This window comes from Mandrillus leucophaeus, unplaced genomic scaffold (assembly GCF_000951045.1).
Source record: "Mandrillus leucophaeus isolate KB7577 unplaced genomic scaffold, Mleu.le_1.0 Scaffold57, whole genome shotgun sequence".
Classification (NCBI taxonomy): Eukaryota; Metazoa; Chordata; class Mammalia; order Primates; family Cercopithecidae; genus Mandrillus; species Mandrillus leucophaeus.
Window position 1 is genome coordinate 1,058,152 of NW_012106141.1, and position 22,174 is coordinate 1,080,325.

Genomic DNA, 22,174 nt, shown 5'->3' on the forward strand with positions numbered 1-22,174 from the left:
AAGAGCAAAAAAAAAAAAAAAAATTCTTCATGAGACTAAAATTTTTCCAAGGACAAGGGAAATCTTGTTCATTTTACCCTCAGCACGTTAGGCAGTCAGTTGATGGAAGGATGGGTGGATGCTATGATTCAGGGAACTTGGTGGTTCACACACACAAAAACAGGCAAGAACCCCTCACAGCAACTCAGTTCTGCTCCATTTTCTTGCTACTGGATTATAATGACATTTCTGCCTCAGGAGTCATTTTTCCCAAAAGTCCCTTGTTCCAGCATTTGTCCTCTTCTTCCAAAGTCCACAAAAGATATTTTCAGCAGCTTCAGCCATTTGGCCTCAGATGGCTTATTTCAAGCTTTTGGACCACAGGGATAGTCACAATGGTGTCAGAGTGACAGTGACAGATTATGGTCCTGTTCAGTATGTCTTCACTTGCCCCCTTCAACAAAACCCATATGATGAGTTTCAATCAAGATGGAAAAAGGTAGGTGGGGAGCCTCACAGGGATCTGAGCGGGAGAGGACCTGGAGTCAGAAGAGCCAGTCTGAAGTCAGGAAGACCTTGGTTAGACTCGGGGCTGGGTCACTTCTCATGATGTGACCCTGGGGCAAGTCGCCCAGCCTCTGACTGCTTTGCTTGCCTTTCTATATGATGGGGACCGTGGTGGTTGTATCTCAGAGGGTTTCTGGAGTATGTAGTGATGCCTGCTGGGCTAAGCAGACAGGGCAAGCATGACCGGCACAGCAGCAGTGAGGCACCCTTTGTGTTTAAACTTGTCACTTGACACCCCATCCCCTTTGTTTCTGATTTCCTGTTTCTAATCTCCACAAGGAGATGTTTGCTTTCAGAGTCACCTCTTAATGATACAATTTCAAGCAGGCACAGTTCTTTCATTGGCCTGTAATCAATTTGTGGAGAGAACACACAGACTGTCAGGGGTAGTTATGGTAAGAAGTTTTTTTAAAAAGTGCTGTCACTCTCTTTTGCTTGTTGTGAGGCCGCTTGGAACTTGATGCGTCCCAGAGGAAAGCAATGTCTGAATCTCTTCCTTTCTAATGTTAATCATTGTCTTCTTTGATTGTGAAATATAACACCCATGCAGAAAGGTGTGCAAAACATCAATGTACTGTCGAAAAATGATCCTGAAGTGAGCCCTGGTGTGTGGGTGTACGACCAACACTCAGAACACGAGAAGACCTTGCCTCCCCCTACCCGGCCAGCCCCTTGTCACTCTCTCATCCACCCCTGGGAAGTCACCACCATCCCCATTTTGAAATAATCACTTGGGTTTCCTATTTAGTTTTAACACCTACATATGCACTCCGAAGCAATAACGGTTAGGTTTTCTCATGTTTTGAAGTTTATCTTTGGGAACGCACAATGTTTTCTTCAGAATCTTGCTTCCTTTGCTTAACTTTACCAATCTCGGATGCACCCATATTGTTGAGTGGGCCATTCCTTCCCATCGTGGTGAAATGTTCTATTCTACGACTGCACCAGGTCATCTTTACACAGCCTGCCAATAATGGGCACCTGAGGCATTACTAGGTTTGGGTAATTAGGAAAAACACCAACACAAACATTCTTGCCCACGTCGTCTTTTTTTTTTTTCTTTTTCAGATACAGTCTTGCTGTGTCACCCAGGCTGGAGTGCAGTGGTGCAATCTTGACTCACTGCAGCCTCGACCTCCCTGGTTCAAGCGATTCTCATGCATCAGCCTCCCAAGTAGCTGGGATTATAGGTCCACACCACCAGACTCAGCTAATTTTTGTATATTTTTTTAGTAGAGGCAGGGTTTCGCCATGTTAGCCAGGCTGGTCTCAAACTCCTGACCTGAAGCAATCCACCCACCACGCCTTCCCACAGTGTTGGGGTTACAGGCATGAGCCACTGTGGCCAGCCACATGTCTTCTTTTTTTGAAGACCAGGTTTCGCTCTGTCACCCAGACTAGAGTGCAGTGGCACAGTCTTGGCTCACTGAACCTCTGCCTCCTGGGCTCAAGTGATCCACCCACCTCAGTCCCCAAAATAGCTGGGACTACAGGTGGGTGCCACCATGCCTGGCTAATTTTGTTTACTTTTTGTAGAGACAAGGTTTCACCATGTTGCCATGGCTGGTCTCAAACTCCTGGGCTCAAGTGATCTACCTGCCTCGGCTTCCAAAGTGCTGGGATCACAGCTGTGAGACACTGCGCCTGGTCTATACATCTCTTGGGACACATATATGAGTTTCTCTAGGGGACATAGATAGAAATGGTATCTCTTAGATTCATTTTACTAGATACTGCCGAACTATTTTCTGAAGAGTGATCATACTAGTTATCCTCTGACCAACAACATGAGAGTTCCTGTATTCACATCCTTGCCAACACTTGACACTGTCAAGATTTTTAATATTTGACTATTTGGTACATGCTGCTAATTTTTTTAAGCTTTGTGGATGCAATATATTTGGGAAATTAATGTGTAATATATATGGGTTATTCTTTAATTTTCAAACAGTCAAATGAAGAAATCTAAGGGGACAGCATCGCAAATTTTTATATTATACCTGTACAATCATCCTATAGATCAAGATAGAGAAATATTTTTATCACCCAAGAAAATTTCCTCAGGTTCCTTTTTATTCAACATATTCCTCCACTCCACTGTTCTTTGAGACTGAGTCTCATTCTTTCACCCAGGCTGGAGTACAGTGGCGCAATCTCAGCTCACTGCAACCCCCACCGCCCGGGTTCAAGTGATTCTCCTGCCTCAGTCTCCCGCTACAGGTGCGTAACACCACACCTGGCTAATTTTTGTATTTTTAGTAGAAACGGGGTTTCACCATGTTGGTCAGGCTGGTCTTGAACTCCTGATCTCAGGTGATCTGCCCGCCTTGGCCTCCCAAAGTCCTGGGATTATAGGCATGAACCACCGCACCTGGCCCCTCCACCCCACTATTCTGACTTTCATCACCATGGATTAATTTTGTGGATGGACCTGTTCTCACACTTTACATAAATGGAATCATGCACTATGCACTGTTTTGCTTTTGAGTGACTCCATAGTTCATTATCTGTAAGTGCTGCATAATATTCCACTGTATGAACAGTCTACAACTTCTCTATCTGTGTTCCCACTGATGGACATTTAAGCTGTTTCCAGTTTGTGGCTATTATGACTAAGGCTCATATGCACAAGTCTTTTGTTGATATTTTTCTTGGGGATACACTTAAGTGTGGCATTTCTGGCTCAGAGGGCGGGGTACATGTGTAACCTCAGCAGAAACAGGCACACGGTTTTCTGAAGGGGTGGAACCAAGTGCATCCCCAGCAGGGGAACAGTGCAGGCAGCACCATACCCTGGGGCTGGTTTCTTTTAAAACAGTGAATGTGTGGCTGGTGATGCAACAGGAATTGTATAAGATGAAGCCGACCCACTGTTCTAGAAGGAATTCAGAGGACTGGTCTGAAGATGACGCTCTGTTACTCTTCACCGTAGAAACCTCAGTCCCAGCAGGTGGAATATGGAAAGATGAACGATGTGGAGTTTCTCAGACAGCTTTCACCACTCTCTGGAAATGCTTGGCAGGGCAGTCAATGCATATTTTCAAATTCACTGTTATTTCTTCCCTTTTTGCTAGAGGCCAGGAGTGACAATAGCTATTCTAGGACTTTGTCCTTAGATTTGGTGAGGAGATGATGAGTATCCCAGGGCAGGGGCAAAAAGGTGGAAGGAGATCCCCAAAGGTGAGTCGAGTGAACAAACTAGTCACATGAGAAAGCTGGTCTGCAAGGAAAGTTTTTAATCTTGTCATAGCCACAACTGCCAGTGCCGTGTTTTGACAAGAAAAGCTTGCAAGAGCCTCATTTTGTGATACTAATAGAAGTGAGTTCTCAGGTGATAATTTATTTGTCCTTTCACTGATAGCTTTCTTGGAAGAGCCAGGGAAGGGAAGACAGACAGAGAGAGAGCAGCTGTCTAGCTTTGACCAGCAGAAGATTTTGTTGTGTCTGTGGCAATTTCTTTTTTTTTTTTGGCAGGGGGTTTGGGGGAGGGTGGGGACAGAATTTCCCTCTGTTGCCCAGGCTGGAGTGCAGTGGTGCGATCTCGGTTCACTGGAACCTTCACCTCCCAGGTTCAAGTGATTCTCCTGCCTCAGCCTCCCGAGTAACTAAGATTATAGGTGCCCCCAACCATGCCTGGCTAATTTTTGTAGTTTTAGTAGAGACGGAGTTTCAACATGTTGACCAGGCTGGTCTCGAACTCCTGACCTCAGGTGATCCACCCACCTCAGCCTCCCAAAGTACTGGGATTATGAGTGTGAGCCACTGTACCCAGCTGTCTGTGGCAATTTCTGACTATCCCCCCTCACATTTCCTATGAAAGAAAACGAAGCCTAGGCTGGGCACAGTGGCTCACGCCTGTTATCCCAGCACTGTGGGAAGCTGAGGTGGGCGGATCACGAGGTCAGGAGATCGAGACCATCCTGGCTAACACAGTGAAACCCCGTCTCTACTAAAATTACGAAAAATTAGCCAGGCGTGGTGGTGTGCGCCTGTAGTCCCAGCTGCTGGAGAGGCTGAGGCAGGGGAATGGTGTGAACCCAGGAGGTGGAGCTTGCAGTGAGCAGAGATCGCGCCACTGCACTCCAGCCTAGGCGACAGAGTGACTCCGTCTCAAAAAACAACAACAACAAAAAGAAAACGAAGCCTATTACACCTCACTAAGATGACACATTCTCCAGGAGAGGAAAGTGACAGTGGGGGAGGGGTGGGAAAAGAGGACAAGCAGATAAAATACCAAGCAATCACCAGAGGCAAGTTTCCTATCAGGAATACAAAAGTGGTCCGTTTCAGAGGACTGACACAAGAGGATGGTGTTTTGAGGCCTTTTGACAGTATATGCGTATGTACACAAATAGCCTGCTGAATTTTCCTAGGGTGAGTACTATAAAAAGGAAGAGAAATTATGTATTCCAGCAACATGAAAAGAAAAAACAGATGCCTTTTAACTGACACAGGACATAATGCACATACACTCCATCTTAGCTGAAAGGACGAGAAGCGACGTATAATGCGGATACCTTTTTTTTTTTTTTCTGAGACAGTGTTTTGCTCTTGTCACCCAGGCTGGAGTACAATGGCGTGGCCTCAGCTACTGCAACCTCTGCCTCCCGGGTTCAAGCGATTCTCCTGCCTCAGCCTCCCAAGTAGCTGGGATTACAGATGCGTGCCACCATGTCTGGCTAGGTTTTGTATTTTTAGTAGAGACGGAGTTTCACCATGTTTGCCAGCCTATTCTCAAACTCCTGACCTCAGGTGATCCACCTGTCTCAGCCTCCCAAAGTGCTGAGATTATAGGCATGAGCCACCGTGCCTGCCCCACACATATTTCTTAACATGGATCAGTTAGGTAAAACCGTTGATGCAAATAAGTTGGTGCAAAAGGAACTGCAGTTTTGTACTGTTCAAATTTGCAACAATGATATTGGAATGCATTCTTCAATAAATATGGTTATGCTATACATCATTTTAATGCACCCATTTCTTGCTTTGTGTTTTTGCTAATGACTTAGCACTTGCTGTTTATTTTATATTTATTTTAGACTATGGAAATGATGTTAGACAAAAAGCAAATTTGAGCAATTTTCTTATTCGAGTTCAAAATGGGCCATAAAACGGTGGAGATAATTCACAACATCATCAACGCATTTGGCCCAGGAACTGCTAATGAACGTACAGTGCAGTAGTAGTCCAAGAAGTTCTGCAGAAGAGACAAGAGCCTTGAAGATGAGAAGCGTAAGTTGACAACAACCAATTGAGAGCAATTCATTGAAGCTGATCCTCTTACAACTATAAAGGAAGTTACCAAAGAACTCAGTGTTAACCATTCTATAGTAGTTTGACATTTGAGGCAAATTGGAACAGTAAAAATGCTCGAAAAGTGGGTGCCTCATGAGTTGAGCAAAAATTAAAAAAAAATGTCATTTTGAAGTGTCGTCTTCTCTTATTCTACATAACAACAATGAATCATTTCTCGATCAGACTGTGACATGTGACAAAGAGTGGATTTTATATGACAACGGGCGATGACCAGCTCTGTGGCTGGACTGAGAAGAAGCTCCAAAGCACTTCCCAAAGTCGAACATGTGCCAGAAAAAGATCATGGTCACTGTTTGGTGGTCTCCTGCTGGTCTGATCCACTACAGCTTTCTGAATCCTGGCGAAACCATGACAACTGAGAAGTATGCTTAGCAATTTGATAAGATGCATTGAAAACTGCAGCCAGCTTTGGTCAACAGAAAGGACCCAATTCTTCTCTACGACCACGCCTGACCACATGTTGCACAACCTAAGGCTTTAAAAGTTGAACAAATTGGGCTGCAAAGTTTTGCCTCCTCTGCCATATTCACCTGACCTCATGCCTCTCACTTAGAAGACTACATTTTTACACTGATTCACAAACAGGATTTTTTTGAAAAATGGATTTTAAACCATCAGAACTAGACTAAGTTCTTAGCAACCAGTATTTTTATCAGAAACAGCCACTTGCAACTGCTGGTTCTTATATACAAAAAGTGCTGCTAATGACTGAACCAATACAGTGAATAGGATTTACAATCTTCCCCTAAGTCTTTCTTCTCCAGTGGATGTTGATAATAGGGCAAATAAAATACTTGATTTAGATACATTTTAGTGCTTCCATCTATCACTCCATGAGTAGATAGATGGGACCAGAATCAATGGCAAATCACCTCACTCTGTTCTATTTATATTTCCTCATGGCTCTTGAGTTTGTAAAAATCAAAATTTGCCTAGAAAAATTGAACACATAAGACACAGCACTTCATGTGGTCAAGAGGTTTCTAGGCTGTCTCTCCCTAGAAAAGCATTAGAGAAGCAATGTTACTGTATTAGTCCATTTTCACGCTGCAGATAAAGACATACCCAAGACTGGGCAATTTACAAAAGAAAGAGATTTAATGGACTCACAGTTCCACGTGACTGGGGAGGCCTCACAATCATAGTGGAAGGTGAAAGGCATGTCTCACATGGCGGCAGACAAGAGAAGAGAGCTTGTGCAGGGAAACTCCCCTTTTTAAAACTATCAGATCTTGTGAGAGTTAGTCACTATCACAAGAACAGTGGAGGACAGACCTGCCCCCATGATTCAAGTACCTCCCACTGGGTCCCTCCTACAACACGTGGGAATTCAAGATGAGATTTAGGTGGGACACAATCAAACCATGTCAGTCACCATTCTCCAAGCCTCAGAGATACTACATCCTCTCTTACCAACAGACACCTTCATCTATATTGGTCCTGCTTGCATCACTTCTCTGCCTGGACAATCTCCATGCACTCTTTAGGTCTTAATGTTCAGTTGGTTTGAGACACTTCCAATCACCCAAGTTTGAGTTTAGCGAGCTGCTTCCCAGACTTTAACATCATTACATACTTAATTGTACACCTCTACCAAGCATATGCAAATGTGGTGAGGGTAGGTCCATGTCTCAATGCCTAGCTTCATGGTGTACTGAGATTAGGTACTCAGTAACTATGGACAAAATGAGCCAGGACTGTTTGTAAGAATCTCTGAGCAAGCACTATGGGAGTGTGATTAGGAAGGTGCCTCCGGAGGAAGATGTGAAGCTCTGTGCCACTCCTAAGCATGCACCCCTGAGATCCCCCTTCCAGAGACAAGCTGCTGTGATGAGCTTGTTGAGCTGACAGCCTGCAGCAGCTGCACCTCCAGGATCTGCCCAGCATCTACAATCAGGCTATTCTTGCTGGGAGGCTCCAGCCAATGATAACACATGGTGGGGAACAAGAGCTGGGCCATTCCTGCCAACACAGGACTCCTTTCAGGGGCAGTCTTTGCTCTGGGGCTCTCTGATAGCTTGGCAAAGACTTCCTTAGAGCTGCCTTCAGCCAGTCCTCCTAGCTCACCTCTCTCCTTGCAGAGGTGTCAGACCTGCACCATGCATGGCCCAAACGCTCTCCCCACCAACCCCTGGTCCTTCTCCATTTGATCCTTCCCAGGCAGTCCTTCCTTGCCAAAAATCTTTCCTGCACTTCAAATTCCACCTTGGTGTCTGCTTAACAGAGGACCCTAATGACCAACTGTCAAATACAGCTGGCTGATATTATCAGGTTATTCCTTCACATTTCAGCTGAAGAAACACTTAAGATGCTTCTTGTTTAAAAAAAATTAATGAGAAATTAACATTCTAATATATGACTCCCAGAGCTGAAGAAATAAAAGTCATTTCTGAACTGCAACAGAAATCCATATTGATTTTTCTCTTTACATATCTCTATCATTGTTCCCAAGCCAGAGACTGTGAAGGACATGATTATTTATGTTCCTTCAAATTAATAGATCATTCAAATCCCTCACAGGACCTTCAACTGAAATGCTTCTAGCTCCAACAAAAGCTTTTTTTTGGGGGAGGGGGACAGAGTCTCACTCTGTCACCCAGGCTGGAGGCTGGCATGATCAAGGCTCACTACAGCCTCAATCTCCCGGGCTCAGGTGATCCTCCCACCTCAGCCTCCCAAGTAGCTGGGACTACAGGCATGTACCATTATGCCTGGTTAAATTTTGTATTTTTTTTCAGAGACAAGGTTTTGCCATGTTGCCCAGACTGGTCTTGAACTCCTGGGCTCAAGCGATTCACCCACCTCAGCCTCCCAAAGTGCTGGGATTACAGGCATGACCCACTGCACCTGGCCTCCAACAAACGTTATTTTTGTTTTTTTAAAACTATTTCTAATGTCCTCCACTCCCTTTTGGAAGAACGACATACTCCTACTCCTTTTTCTTCCCAATCAAGGCACAACCCACATGGGCTTTAGTTCTTCCTTCCCTTCATCCCATTTTACATTTCGAAATTTTCACTTATTTATTTGTATGCTTACTTGATTCAGTCATTTGGCTAAGATACTGAGCACCTACTATTTGCCAGACACAGCATGCCACACTAACATGGTTTTCTGCCCTCAGGAAATTGATACCCAAGTATCTGAGATATGAGCAAATACACAAACAGTTATTTCAGATACATGTAAGTGCTTTGAAGAAAGAAACCTGGGATGGTGTAACAGAGAGTGATGGGAGTGGGGTGGGATGAATAATTTGATAGGATACTTAAGAAACAACTTTCTAAGAAGGCAATATGGGAGCTGAGACCTGAAGGCATAAGAAGGAGACACCCTTGGCACAAGCAAAGGAAGAACTCTCCCGACAGAGGAAACAGCAAATGCATAAGCTGGGAGGGGCTGCATACCAGGCAGGCTGGTGGGAGAGGAAGGCAGCACTTCACTTCCCTTCTAGGTCCATGAGAGCTGGCCTGTGTCTGTCTTAATCAGTGTTCCAAATCTGGGTTTGCACAGCGTGGGCATGCAATATATTTCTGCTGAATGAATAAGTGAACTTCCTCTGTAGGTCAGTGTATTTTGCAGGTCTTGTCTGACTTCCCAGTTAGAGGGTAGGGTTGAAACCACACCCTGGGCATCCTGGCAACCCTCCCAGAGCCAGATATCGTTTTTCCATATGTAACAGCCTCTGCTGTCGCCTGAAGGTTTGTGTCCCCTAACCAAATTCCTATGTTGAAATCCTAATCCCCAAGTTTATGATATGAGGTGCAGTCTTTGGGAGGTAAGAGCCCTCAAGAATGGAGGATGGGATTAGTGCCCTTCCAGAAACTGAGAACTGGGAAGGAGCAATGGAAATACATATCTTTTTTTTTTTTTTTTTTTTGAGACAGAGTCTCTCTCTGTCATCCAGGCTGAAGTGTAATGGCGCAATTTTGACTCACTGCAACCTCCGCCTCGTGGGTTCAAGTGATTCTCCTGCCTCAGCCTCCCGAGTAACTGGGATTACAGGCGCCTACCACCATGCTCAGCTAATTTTTGTATTTAGTAGAGACAGGGTTTCACCATGTTGATCAGGCTGGTCTCAAACCCCTGACTTCAGGTGATCCACCCACCTTGGCTCCCAAAGTGCTGTGATTACAGGCATAAGCCACCGTGCCTGGCCCAGAACTATCTTAAAATGAAAGCCTCTATGTGGTATTTTTAGTAACCCTATTTTTCTATATTGAGTAGGTTTATTATTGTTACCTGCTGCATGACTGACCAATTTTGAGAACAGAACAATTAATCCAAAATCCTACTTGCTCCAATTGACCCCTGACAACTGGTGCTAGTTTCACTGAAAGAGAGGGGGAAGATGTTTGTTAAGCTCTATGGAGTTGGCTAATGTCTAAAGACAATCCTCCCAAAAAGGTGTGAAGATGTTTTATCACAGCTGTGGAGGTGAAGGGGAGATTTATTATGGTTACTAATGCTATTTCTGTCAACGTCTCTGGAATTCTAATTAGATTATTAAAACTCTGCAAATCATTACATTACATCTAGACTGCACACCTCACTGCGACAAGGGTACTTTTGAAATTAGAGGATCTTGATGTCATAGGTAGTGATGCAGTGCTGATAATAAAGTTGCAGGGAAATTCTTCCAATAAAAACCAGTTGGAAAAGACAGAACCCATTTATCTTACTTTCTCTCCTGGTTTTATGCCTGAGGATAAGAGGTCTGCAGCACAGAATAGTAGCCTGGCCTTTTCCATTCTAGTAGCGGCATGATGCTTGCTCACATGCTGCAAAGTTTAATAACTTGTCTGGCTACTTAAAATGCTTCCCTAGATCTGAGACGCAAACCAAACATTTATAGGTGAAAAGACAACTGAAAGAATATTTTTAGGAGAGATATGAAACAAATGGCAAGTTCAACACATAAGAACAGTACATCTTAGGGTGTTTTGATTTATAACCTATGCATTCAAACTGGTACCTGAAAAGAAACAAATTGCTTACTGTTAACCCAGACCCATTTGCAGGTAATAAATGGGCGTGCTCTTTACCCATCAAATAAGGGCTCTAATGCCCTTCAACATCAGGGGATGAGGAATGGGTGTCACCCTCTGTCCTCTGCAAGATAACCTGGTTCCTTTAGGTAGAGATCTGAGCCCTTCACCTCCCAGCAAAAGGAAGTGTATGTGGCATACTTACCATGATGTACAACACCCTTCAACCCATGGATAATAGGATCCAGTGCAGAATTGTCCCTCGGACTGACCTACATGTAAAGGAAACATGATTGGTTAAATCTATTCTGGCATCAGGCACAACAGTCTCAGTTTAATCTTCTAAAGAGAAGGGAGGGGGGAGTAGATGTTATCTAGCAAGCTGCTTAGTTCTCACATACAACATGGCTCTCACCAAATTCAGGAGATTTATGACATCATAAAATCAAGTGAGGAAGTCTAAATCAAAAGAAACTTCTCAGAATACATTATAACAGGAGACAAATACTATACTCCAAGGAAAATCTTAAAAAGCAACTGCAAGATTTTCTTCTTGCCTTGTTTTATTAAAAGTAGGTCCAATCGGCTAAAAAGTCATTGAAAGTCATAAGAGAGCAATTCATCATTGAGGGAAGATTTCAACATTTTCTGGTGATTATGTTTTTCCCTTCTTTTTAGAAAATGAACCTGTTTCCTACCAGCCTATTCTCCTTCGTAAGGATCCCAGTCCCTTGTGAAAAATCACATATTCTAAAATTTATGGAAAGCAAAAGAAGAGGGGAGAGAAGCTTGAAGAGACAGTGTCTCACACCCTCATTTCCTCCTGGGGTTTTTAATCCCCCTCAAAAGTCAAGCCTCTTCAGTCTTCCTCCCATCTCTTCTTTCCCTTAACTTTCTAATACTACTCAGCAGAACTCCTCATTCTTGCCCATTCTAGAAGATTAAAATTCTAGCAGCATATTACAATTTTGGCTTTCAAATACTTTCTTTTAGACATACAGAGATTTTTACAAATAAAATGAAATGACATTTTGAATTTGTTTCAAAATAATCCAAGAGTGAACAGCAGGGGGAGTGAGTGGGGTATACATGCCACAGGATTGACCTGAATCAATCATTTATGACCTTGGGTGGTGGGTACAGGATGGGTCATTATACAATTTTCTTCACTTTTATGTATATTTAAGTCTTTCCAAAATAAATAGTTTTTCAAAAATCTATTATCTATGGCCAGCATAGCTCCCCCCATCCCTCATTGATAGTATTTATATATAATCCACTTCTCACATAATGAAGTTGAGATATTGATGAAACTTTCACTCTGTAGCTCAATCCAATTTGATGCTTTCAGGTCAATTCAGAGGAATCAAGAGACACCCCTAGAATGAATTTTAAGGTGACTGAAAATTTTCCACATTCCTTTCTACTCTTACAAATTTTCCCTGTTGGGTTGCTGTTCCTCGTGTGTCCTCTCTGACAGTAACACACACTCCACACACTTCCAGCTCTCCTAAGCCTCAGCGTCTCCAGAAGAGAGCAGTGGTTCTCAAATGGGGGAGATATTGCCCTACCAGGGGGACATGTGACCATGTCTGGAGACAATTTTGGTTGTCACATAGCAGTGGGAGGGGAATGACAAGGGGAGGGGCTACTGACATCAAGGTAGAGGCCAGGGCTGCTGCTAAACATCCTATAATGCTCAGAATAGCTCTCTACAACATCTTATCTGGCTAAGATGTCAATGGTGCAGAGGTTGACGGTTAGAAGCCCTCATTAGATGCTCCATGAGTTAATAGTGATTACATCTTCATGTCTAGAGCCTCAATTCAGAATACAGATGCTATTAAGTACAGGATTGTGTTTATAGACTAATAAAATATGTGGAGTTTGCTACTGCATTGTAAACACTACAGATACCAAAAAAAAAAAAAAAACAAAAAAAACAAAAAAACAATCAGTGAATAGGAACCCAGTGTATCAGATCATAAAGGTGGAATTCTGGGACTTGGCATAAGTGTGCCTCCAAATTGCCTGAGAAGCTGCTCGAGCCAGGGACTGAAGCATGAAACATTCTTGAAAGGTAACCATGCACAGAATACACCAAATTAAACCTGCATTAGAAGAAACATCGTATTTGTACCATAGCAAGTAATTGATCAAAATTTTAAAACCTGGTCAAAAATGGAATTACAGCACAGGAATACAAGAGAGGAGAACCTAACCAGTAAATGTGGTCAAGTTTCAAGAGGCCAGAATAGAATAAAATAAGGATCCTAGAGAATGATTCCATATCAAATTCAAGCTATAGACAAAAAGATGGTCCCTCTGATTCAGTATGGAGATGCCAGCTTAACTACCTGCAGTTACTCTAATATCTGTGAGAAACGACAAAATGGCCACAAATTCCCTCTATCCCTGTTACATGCACCTTTATAACTTGACTTTGCCCTCCTCTATGAAAAGTATACACCAATTACTCCATTATTTGAAATTGGGCTTGTCCATATGTCTTGCTTTAGTGAATTTTAGTGAACATGATGCAGACACAAGCTCATAAAACACTTGGATTCTTTGGAATCCTGACATCAAGTGAAGAATTCCAAGTTAGCCTATTAAAGGATGAGCGATTACAAGGAGTAGACATAGGTAGTTCTAGCTAACGTTCTTCTAGACTCACCAGCCTACCACCACCAGATAGGTGAGTGAGTCCATTTGAGACCATCCACCCTCAGTGGAACCATCTGTCGTCCACAGAGATGGGCTGAACTGGCCATACCCAGAACTGAGCAGCCAACCTACTGACCCATAAAACGATTTGTTTTAACTAACTGGAATCATTTGGTACACAGCAAAATTTAACCATTAGAGTTTCTATGAGTTGTATGCAATAATAAAAAATGGGAAATAGGCTATGATAACAACAATTTTTTAAAACAATGTATCTTGCTTATGGTATGTCTTAAAAGTTTCCCAGTAATATTCCACATCACAAGATAAAGCATTTGCTGGCCACCTGATCAACTCATGTGCTCCTCCAAAAAGGTGTTATCCCTTCTCTACCATGGCAACATTTATCAGATACTATGATCTTGGATCCTGAACGAGAGGGAATATTTTACACTCGGGGGACCACTATGGTTTGAATGCATCCCCAACATTTCATGTGTTGGAAACTTAATTCCCAATGCAATAGTGTTGAGAAGCAGGACCTTTAAGAGGTGACTAGGTCATGAAGGTTCTGCCCTCATGAATAGATTATCATCATTACTGCCAGAGGGAATTTGTTATAAAAGTGAGTTTAGCCCCCTTGCAATCCCCTCCTGCTCTCTCACATTCTCTCTCTTGTTCATGTGATATGCGTTGCCATGGTTATGATGTGGCAAGAAAGCCTTGCCAGATGTCAGGGCCATTCTCTTGGACTTCTCAGACTCCAGAACCATTACCCAAACAAATTTCTGTTCATTATAAATTACCTAGTGTGGTATTCTGTGATAGCAGCACAAAAAAGACTAGGACAGGAACTTTTTAATGCATTTAGTCTCATCTGATAATATGGAGGCTCAAACACAGTGTTTCTAATCTTCCATGACTGACACACACCAATAATATTTGTAGACTATGCAAAAGGAAAACAACCAGTCAACTTAGTCCAGGTTCAATTTTTGGTCACTTCTGATTACAGCTTCTCCGTGTCTGATACTCAGACCTCACCTCATCTGAGCTCAGGAACCTGACCCCAGATTCTAAACAACTGCATAAATGTCAAGCCTTCGACAACAACCATTCAGCTCCCATTGTCTTCATTGGTGGTTAATATGGCTGGCGTTGAGAAGATGAATGAGGAGAAAAGGAGAGAAAATGAAGATTATTAGCTGGTCAAAGTAACTTACTAATAATACTGAGCTCATCCTCTGGTCTATGTCTTGGTTCCAAAACTCAGGATGGGGAATCCAAAGAGCATGCTAATAAGTGAATTTGTTCCAGTAAGGCATAACCCTAACTGAAATAATCCCTTTCACTCACTGTTTCAATCAATTTCCCACTTAAAAAAAATTCATGGGCATAAGCTAACCAATTTTGGCAGTTTTTAAATATGACAACAGTGAAGAAGGCTATATTAGCAACCTGTGTTTACATTTTATTCTTCGTCTAGGATGGAGGAGGCCAGGCATGGGGAAAATATGGAATTCTGAGTCAGGTATGGATGATTTGAGCTTTAGTGTCCTTGTCTGTGAAATGGGGATACAGTCTTATAATGTCATAAGAATTAAATGTTTAAAGCTTACAGTATAATGCTGGGTACAAATGCCACATCCAATAAAGGACGAATAACACTGGGCAACAAGTTGACCTAAACACTCGAATTTAAATGAATGACAAACAAATGAAATTTATCCCTGAGCTTGTCAACGTGCTTGGCTCTGAAAGTAATACCTCTCTGAGTTCAAATTTCAAAAGATCCAAATTTATGTTTTATTTGACATCCACTCAATTTTGTAATATGCTGTTCCTTTTAAAGCCACATGAGAAGTGATCATGGCTCTTGAAATTTGCTTCCTTCCACTTTAAGATCAAAGGAGTTATGCAGTAATATGGAGAAGGCAGCAATTGCACAAATGAGCTTAAAATGGACTAGAAGAAACAGACACCCACCCCCTTTCCCTGCAGAGTTCATACTCTCATTGCAAAACTTCGCTCCTGGCACTTCCACTTCAGAGCAGCTTTCGTGGCATTAGTCATCTTCAAAAGGATGGCACACAAACTCGACAGAGGGCTCTGAATTAAAGCTTTTCAGTGTCTTTAGATATAACCAAAGTATATAGAGACACTGACAATACAGAAAACCATGAAACGTAGGTTTGGGCTAAAGGCCAAATTCATATAAATGCTCATGGAATCTAAACTTCGTAACATTTTCTTTCCAATTAATAGCTCACCATAAGGATCCACGTAATTATCAAATTAGTAGCCACACTATCAATAATCTCTAGAGATATGTTTATCTGGAGGCTCTACAGGAGGGCCTGTGTTTACTCTTGCTTGAAGTAAAATGAAAAGGAAGCAGAGAGACCCCATCAGATGACATGTGTCTGCGTTCAGATATGTGCTGCCATTTACTTCTACTGCCCCCATGCCATTTGGCCCTTGAGTTGGATCCTAATAATTTTCTGTCAAGTCCTAGCCATCTGCTAAATAGGATGATCAAGACAACCTACTTGCCTTGAATCCGATACCACCAGCTGCTCCTTCAGTACCATAAACATTACACCCAGCCAATATCCTCTTGTGGGAAAAAGGATTTATGCATGCTGAGGGTGAATGGCTACACCATTAACCATGGCTGCAGAGGATAGTGACAAACGGCAGGACCAGAAACTCCACATGGCCTTCCTGAATTGCGGAGAAGAGGACTCACCCACCCCAGCAGTTAGCAGGTAACTGTGTCTTCAGAAGCTAATCATTGTATTAGCACAAGGGCAAGCACTTCTCAGGATGTTTGGTTTCACATCTGAATCTCCCCTCCTTCCGTGGCTCTTACCTAAAGAGCCTTGTGGCAAGGATGCTGTAGTTTCTCTCATTCTGACTTCAACATCCTAGTGACCACTAACCAGATTTTTGTTCATGTTGCTGTCACAAAGCATTTATAACTTCATTATTTTGCATCCCTGCATTTTGGTTAGCCCTTACCCAGAGAGAGATCACTGCCCGGCTTCTTTTATTAGTTAAGTTAAACACTTGGCAATAATTTAGGAAATGTGGCTATATAGGTTCAAGAAGACAATTTTAGCATGAAACCACTAACCACCGAGCTATATTGAAAACACTTTTCTTTTCCTGACTTTTCTTTTTAGTGTTCACAAATATTACTTTCCTTCTTGTATAGCCAATGGTCTTAGTTTCTGATACAGAAATGTAGTTTTTCCCTTTTGACTTTCCAACATCATTTTCTAGTGTCTCCTAACTGTCACTGCTGCAATGGGATATTACAAAAAGCGGAATCAGAGGTGTTGGCACATGTGGCATCCCAAACTGCCATGAAATAAGTCGCAGAGGAATACAGAAACACAATTCAGAGTGATGCATGGCAAGGGAAAAAGGAGCTCTGTAAACCTTTAGGACTTTTCACGAAATTCCGATAAAGATGAGTAGACAAGTGTGGATTCCTGGTCTAGAGAATTGCTTTAAATGCAACTACTAAATTCCAGGATCATTAAGCCTAATCTAACAGATATGCAAAATATAACCGAGGCTTCTCACAGAAGTGCCCCTGTCCGAAGCGAAAGGTATGGCCCTGTATCATCATCTATTTTCCAGGATTTGACAGGGACAGACTCCTGGGACTGGTTTCCATTGGCAGATGAGAAAACTCCTAATTCCTCAGGCTTGGGAAGGGATTAATATGAAAAGGAAACACAATTATAAATGCTAATAGGATTCACCCTCCTCTCTTCAAATGCAGCTTGAGCACGGACACGGTTTACTTACTGTTAATTCATGATATTAATGGAAACTAGTTAATTCACAGGTTATTCATCTCCAGAGAATTGAGATTCGTGGTCAGAGAAGGCCACCTGAGGAAATGAATTTCGTGCTTTTGATCTACTTAAACTGACCATTCTCTGGCCCCCTGACCCTGCCTCCAAAACCCACCAGAGTGTTTGCCATCTCATTGTCAGACTTGGCTTGGAAGAGTGCATTACTGGAAAAACCAATCCCCACAGGGCGACAGCAAGGCTGGTAGCAAATCCGTATAAAATGGCAGATCTTGCCAGGCGCAGTCTTGCAGATTGTCAATACAGGCGATTTCTCATTTTCATGAGGATCAAACTGTCCTGGGGTGGGCATACAATTCCATTTCCTCTGGCTTTGGATTCACCCAACACACCATTTCAAAGCCAGAGCAGAAGAGAGGGAGGAAGTGGGATGGCTGGGGTGCTTGGCAAATGGTACTCCCATAGGGGCTGCATGGTGATTTTTGTCCTTCTGTCTTTTTGATGCACTGTGTTTCAGAGTCAAGAAGGTGTTGGGAAAGGCTTTACAACATTCCAAGCCGGGGTCCCAGAACCTGTCTGTCCTACCCTTTCCAGTCTTCTCAAAGTGTAGGCTGCTCCTGAACTGGAGAGAAGCAAAACAGAAATTCCAGCTTTGCAAAGCATGACCTAGAGTCTTAAGCTACAATGCACACTATTTCACACAGATATTGTCATGACCTTTGAATTTAAAAAAATAAAATAAAATAAAATAAAATAAAATAAAGTAAAAGGTATGAGATCTGGGGAAGCCTGGGGCAAAAGCAGCTTATTTCAGGTTCAGTGACTTGCCTGCAAGTTTCTCCTGATTTTGTGTGGCAGTGCTGGACAACTTTGACTTTCCCTTGTTAATAATCTCGCCATGCACTGAAAAGCCCCAACAATATCAAAGGCTTAGTGGAGAAGGCAGAGCCGGCTGTTTTCACATGTAGCAAGTTGCTTCAACCAAAACACGTTAGATGTGAACTCTTACCCTTGTTTTTTCATTCCCTGGAAGCAAAAAGCTGCTCAGGGGTACTCCATTTACAAAAGACTCGAAATCCAGAAAACACTGAGTGGGGATGCCTTTAATTTCCTATCATGTATGCAGCATGAAAAATATAAGAGACAAGGCACATTGGATCAAAGAGGTTGCCAGGTTGATCCTTCTGTTGAAAAAATGTCCCTCCATAGGAGTAGGTAAGATTATCATTTTGCATTATTAGGAATGGGGGAAGACCATGTAAATATCATGTAGGTATCATATGTAGAATGTTAAAATGACCTAAGTGACCTTAAATACTCCTTTATAGTCATTAAAAAGGTGACGGCGGGGGGGCAATGTTATGGGCCCTCAGCCCAAATTATAAGCACTGGCTCCTTAAGCTCATTGATTCAACCAGTATGTACTGAGTGTCTACTGCAGGCTGTGATGGGCTCACTCTAAGATGATCCTCCAAAGACCCCTGACTCCAGGTATTCAGACCCTTATGTAATCACCTTCCCTTGAGGGTGGGCTAGATCTAGTGGCTTAGTTTTATTCAGTAGAATAAGGCAAAAGCAATGTTACGAAAGATTCTGGCCATGCGAAGTGGCTCACGCCTGTAATTCCAGCACTTTGGGAGGCTGAGGCAGGAGGATCATTTGAGGCCAGGAGTTTGAGACCAGCTGGGCAACACAACATCTCTAGAAAAGAATTTTAAAAATTAGCCAGTGTTTGGTGGTGCACACCTGTAGTTCTAGCTACTCCAGAGGCTGAGATGGGAGGATAGCTTGAGCCCAGGAGTTAGTGGTTACAGTGAGCTATGATAATGCCAAAAGGAACTGACGGTGGCCTTTGGCCAACAGCTAAGAAGCTACTCAGTCAAACAGCCCTTGAGGAACTGGGTTCTGCCAACAATCTAAGTAAAATCAGAAGTGAATCACTCCCCAGTTGAACTTTCGGATGAGATCATAGTCCCAGTTGACACCTTGATTGCAGCTTTGTGAGAAACCTTGAATCTGAGGACACACAGAAACTGCGAGATGGTAAATGTGTGTTGTTCTAAGCTGCTGAGTTTGTAGTAATTTGCTCCATAGCAGTAGATAACCATATGCCAAGAACTGAGTAGCAGAATAGAATATGTCACTGAACAAATCCCAGTGCTCTGCCCTCATAGAGCTGATGATCTAGTTCTAGCTCCCACAGAGGGGTTGGGGGCCCTGGCTTCTGTAAGGAACCCACACATCACCATTTTCCTTACACTGCTGCATCAACTATTAAAAGGCAGTTCCCCTTCTTCTAGATGAGTTCTTGCCTCTCATGGACCTCAGCTGCTATGTCACTGTTTCTAGAGTTTGAAAAGAAGCAGTTTGTTTAGAATCCAAGTTCCAACCAAGAAAACTTGGCAAAAAGAATGAGCAAACCCCAAATGGAGCAAATAAACATCGATAATCAATTCTGGGATATAGAATTTTCGGTAGCTTTTATGTTTAAACAAATATAGAAAACCAATTAATTGCAGCACAGAACCTAAGTGAAAGGTGCCACTGAACAAGGCACAGGGCGTAATGCAGTGGCATGGGCAGCTACTGTTTCAAATCCACAGCAATTAAGTGCAAACTAATTACATATCCCACTTTTTTTTTTTTTTTCTTTTAAGAGGGGGTAGTTTTACTTTGTGCTTCCTTAGAAGCACTGAATGATTGCTCTCATAATGTAGTCTCTGAAGACTCATTAAGCATCAATTCACTCTCCTAAGTAATACCTCACAGGTCTTTCCCTTCTAAACCATGGGCTCTTGGAAGGGGTTTGCTGCCTGATACTACAAGAGAAACTTAAGCTCCTTCTCATCATCCTCAATGAAATAAACCAGCTAACTCATCTAAACATTGTACTTAATTCACAGACAAACCAGTGAAAATTGTGTTTAGGGGGCTACTGTTAAAGCCGTCGGAGCATGATTTAAGGGTCTCAGTTAAGCTATGTTTTTTCTGGGTGGGGGGTTACGGATAGCTTGTTTAAGTGGACAAATATCTCAAAATCCACAAATTAGGGAAATTCCTTTCTAGTAAGAGGCAGTCTAAACAAAATCCAGCCCCGTCTTGAGGAGGACATAGATTAATGCTAACTGAAGAGTTCGGCTTTGTATTTAACATGCACCTGAGTTCAACGGAGGGTAAAATTAAACTGCAATGAGGAAAGACAAAATCTTTCCCAGCAGGCCTTGATTGATAGAACGTGCCATTTGTAGCAGAACAAAATGGAAAACCAGAAAGTTTGTTCCCAGCAATCATTGCCTCACTGGGCCAACTCTCTCCCCTCTGAGAAAATAATATGATTTCTTCATAGAGCATGTAGTCTACTTATTTAAGCAACTGTGCTCAGGATCTTTCAATTCTTCCAGCAGTTCGGTTGGAAAAAAATGGTCCCAGTAGGGGAGAGGGTAGTATAGGTAACATTTAGCCAGGAAGAGGCTTATCTTATGAAAACTGACATTGACAGTAACCTGGGAATAAGTAACTCCACAGAAAACGCGCAGATGGATCCCCTGTAGGTGAACACGATGAGCTCATTTTAAACTGCAAGCTGGGTACGTAAGACAAGTGTAGTGGTTAAGTACAGGGTTTCTGAAACCCGATTTACAGCCCAGCTCTTCTACTTAGCAGTTGTTTGGTCACAGCAAAGTGAATTACAATCTAGTTGTGCCTCAACTTCCTCATATGTAATGTTGAGATCATCCCCCTAAAAAACCTCATAGGGTTGTTAAGAGGATTAAATGAGTATTTAGCACAGTTACTAACACATCCAAGATCCTTAAAAACTGTAGCTATAAGCCATTCTTTCCCCCAAAGAGGCAGGCATGCCCTGCTGGTACCTAACCAGGAACACACAAAGTTCCAAAAATACTCCCACTTCTGGTTACAGACAGATCAATCATTTTGGAGTTCTGAACTAAATTCAGGCAATCACAATCCTCTACCCACACCCCAATCTTTCATCTTCCAATCTTTTGAGACCGAGTCTTGCTGTCACCCAGGCTAGAGTGCAGTGGTGCAATCTTGGCTCACTACAACCTCCACCTGTGGGTTCAACAATTCTCCTGCCTCAGCCTCCCCAGTAGCTGGGATTACAGGTGCATGCCACCACACTTGGCTAATTTTTGTATTTTTAGTAGGGACGGGGTTTCGCCATGTTGGCCAGGCTAGTCTCGAACTCTTGACCTCAAGTGATCCACCCGCCTTGGCCTCCCAAAGCACTGCGATTACAGGTGTGAGCCACTGCACCTGGCCTTCAATCTTTTATTTTAATACAATTTAAACATTTTTCCATCCAGCAGACTAAATCTCCAAACCTAGGAATTATTTTGATTCCACTCGTTTCTTGACCCACTCACTTCCTTTCTTGCCGCCCAGGAAGTCTGGAAGATTCTACCTCCTAAACGCATCTTGAATCTGACCACCACTTCTCTGCAGTTCCTCTGATCTAACCGTATCCTGGATCAACACCATCTTGTACCTAAACCACTTCCAGAAGCCTGACCTAACTGGGTTGCCTGCTTCCTCTGCTGTACCCTCCAATTCCTTCTCTGCCTAATAGACCAGTATTTGTTTTACCCTGGCTGCCCACTGGAATCATCTTTAATCAGCTTAAAAAAAAAAAAAACCAAAAAACTAAAAACAAAAGTAGACTACAACAATGACGAAACACTATTCTGATTGACCTGAGGGTGTGGCCTGGGCATCTGGATGTTGAAAAGCTCCCTGGATGATTCTGATGTGCAGGTAGGGATGAGAACCACTGAGTCAGAATGAGCTTTTAAAAATAAAAGCTGG

General features: G+C 42.7%; 1 protein-coding gene across 1 annotated transcript in view; it reads right to left on the reverse strand.

The window, feature by feature from the left end:
- Positions 1-22,174, reverse strand: part of PTPRG (protein tyrosine phosphatase, receptor type, G) — a 602,014-nt gene that overhangs the window by 150,131 nt on the left and 429,709 nt on the right. The window contains exon 5 of the mRNA XM_011998353.1: positions 11,056-11,122. Within this exon, the coding sequence (XP_011853743.1) occupies positions 11,056-11,122 (67 nt within the window). The remainder of the gene's footprint in view (positions 1-11,055; positions 11,123-22,174) is intronic.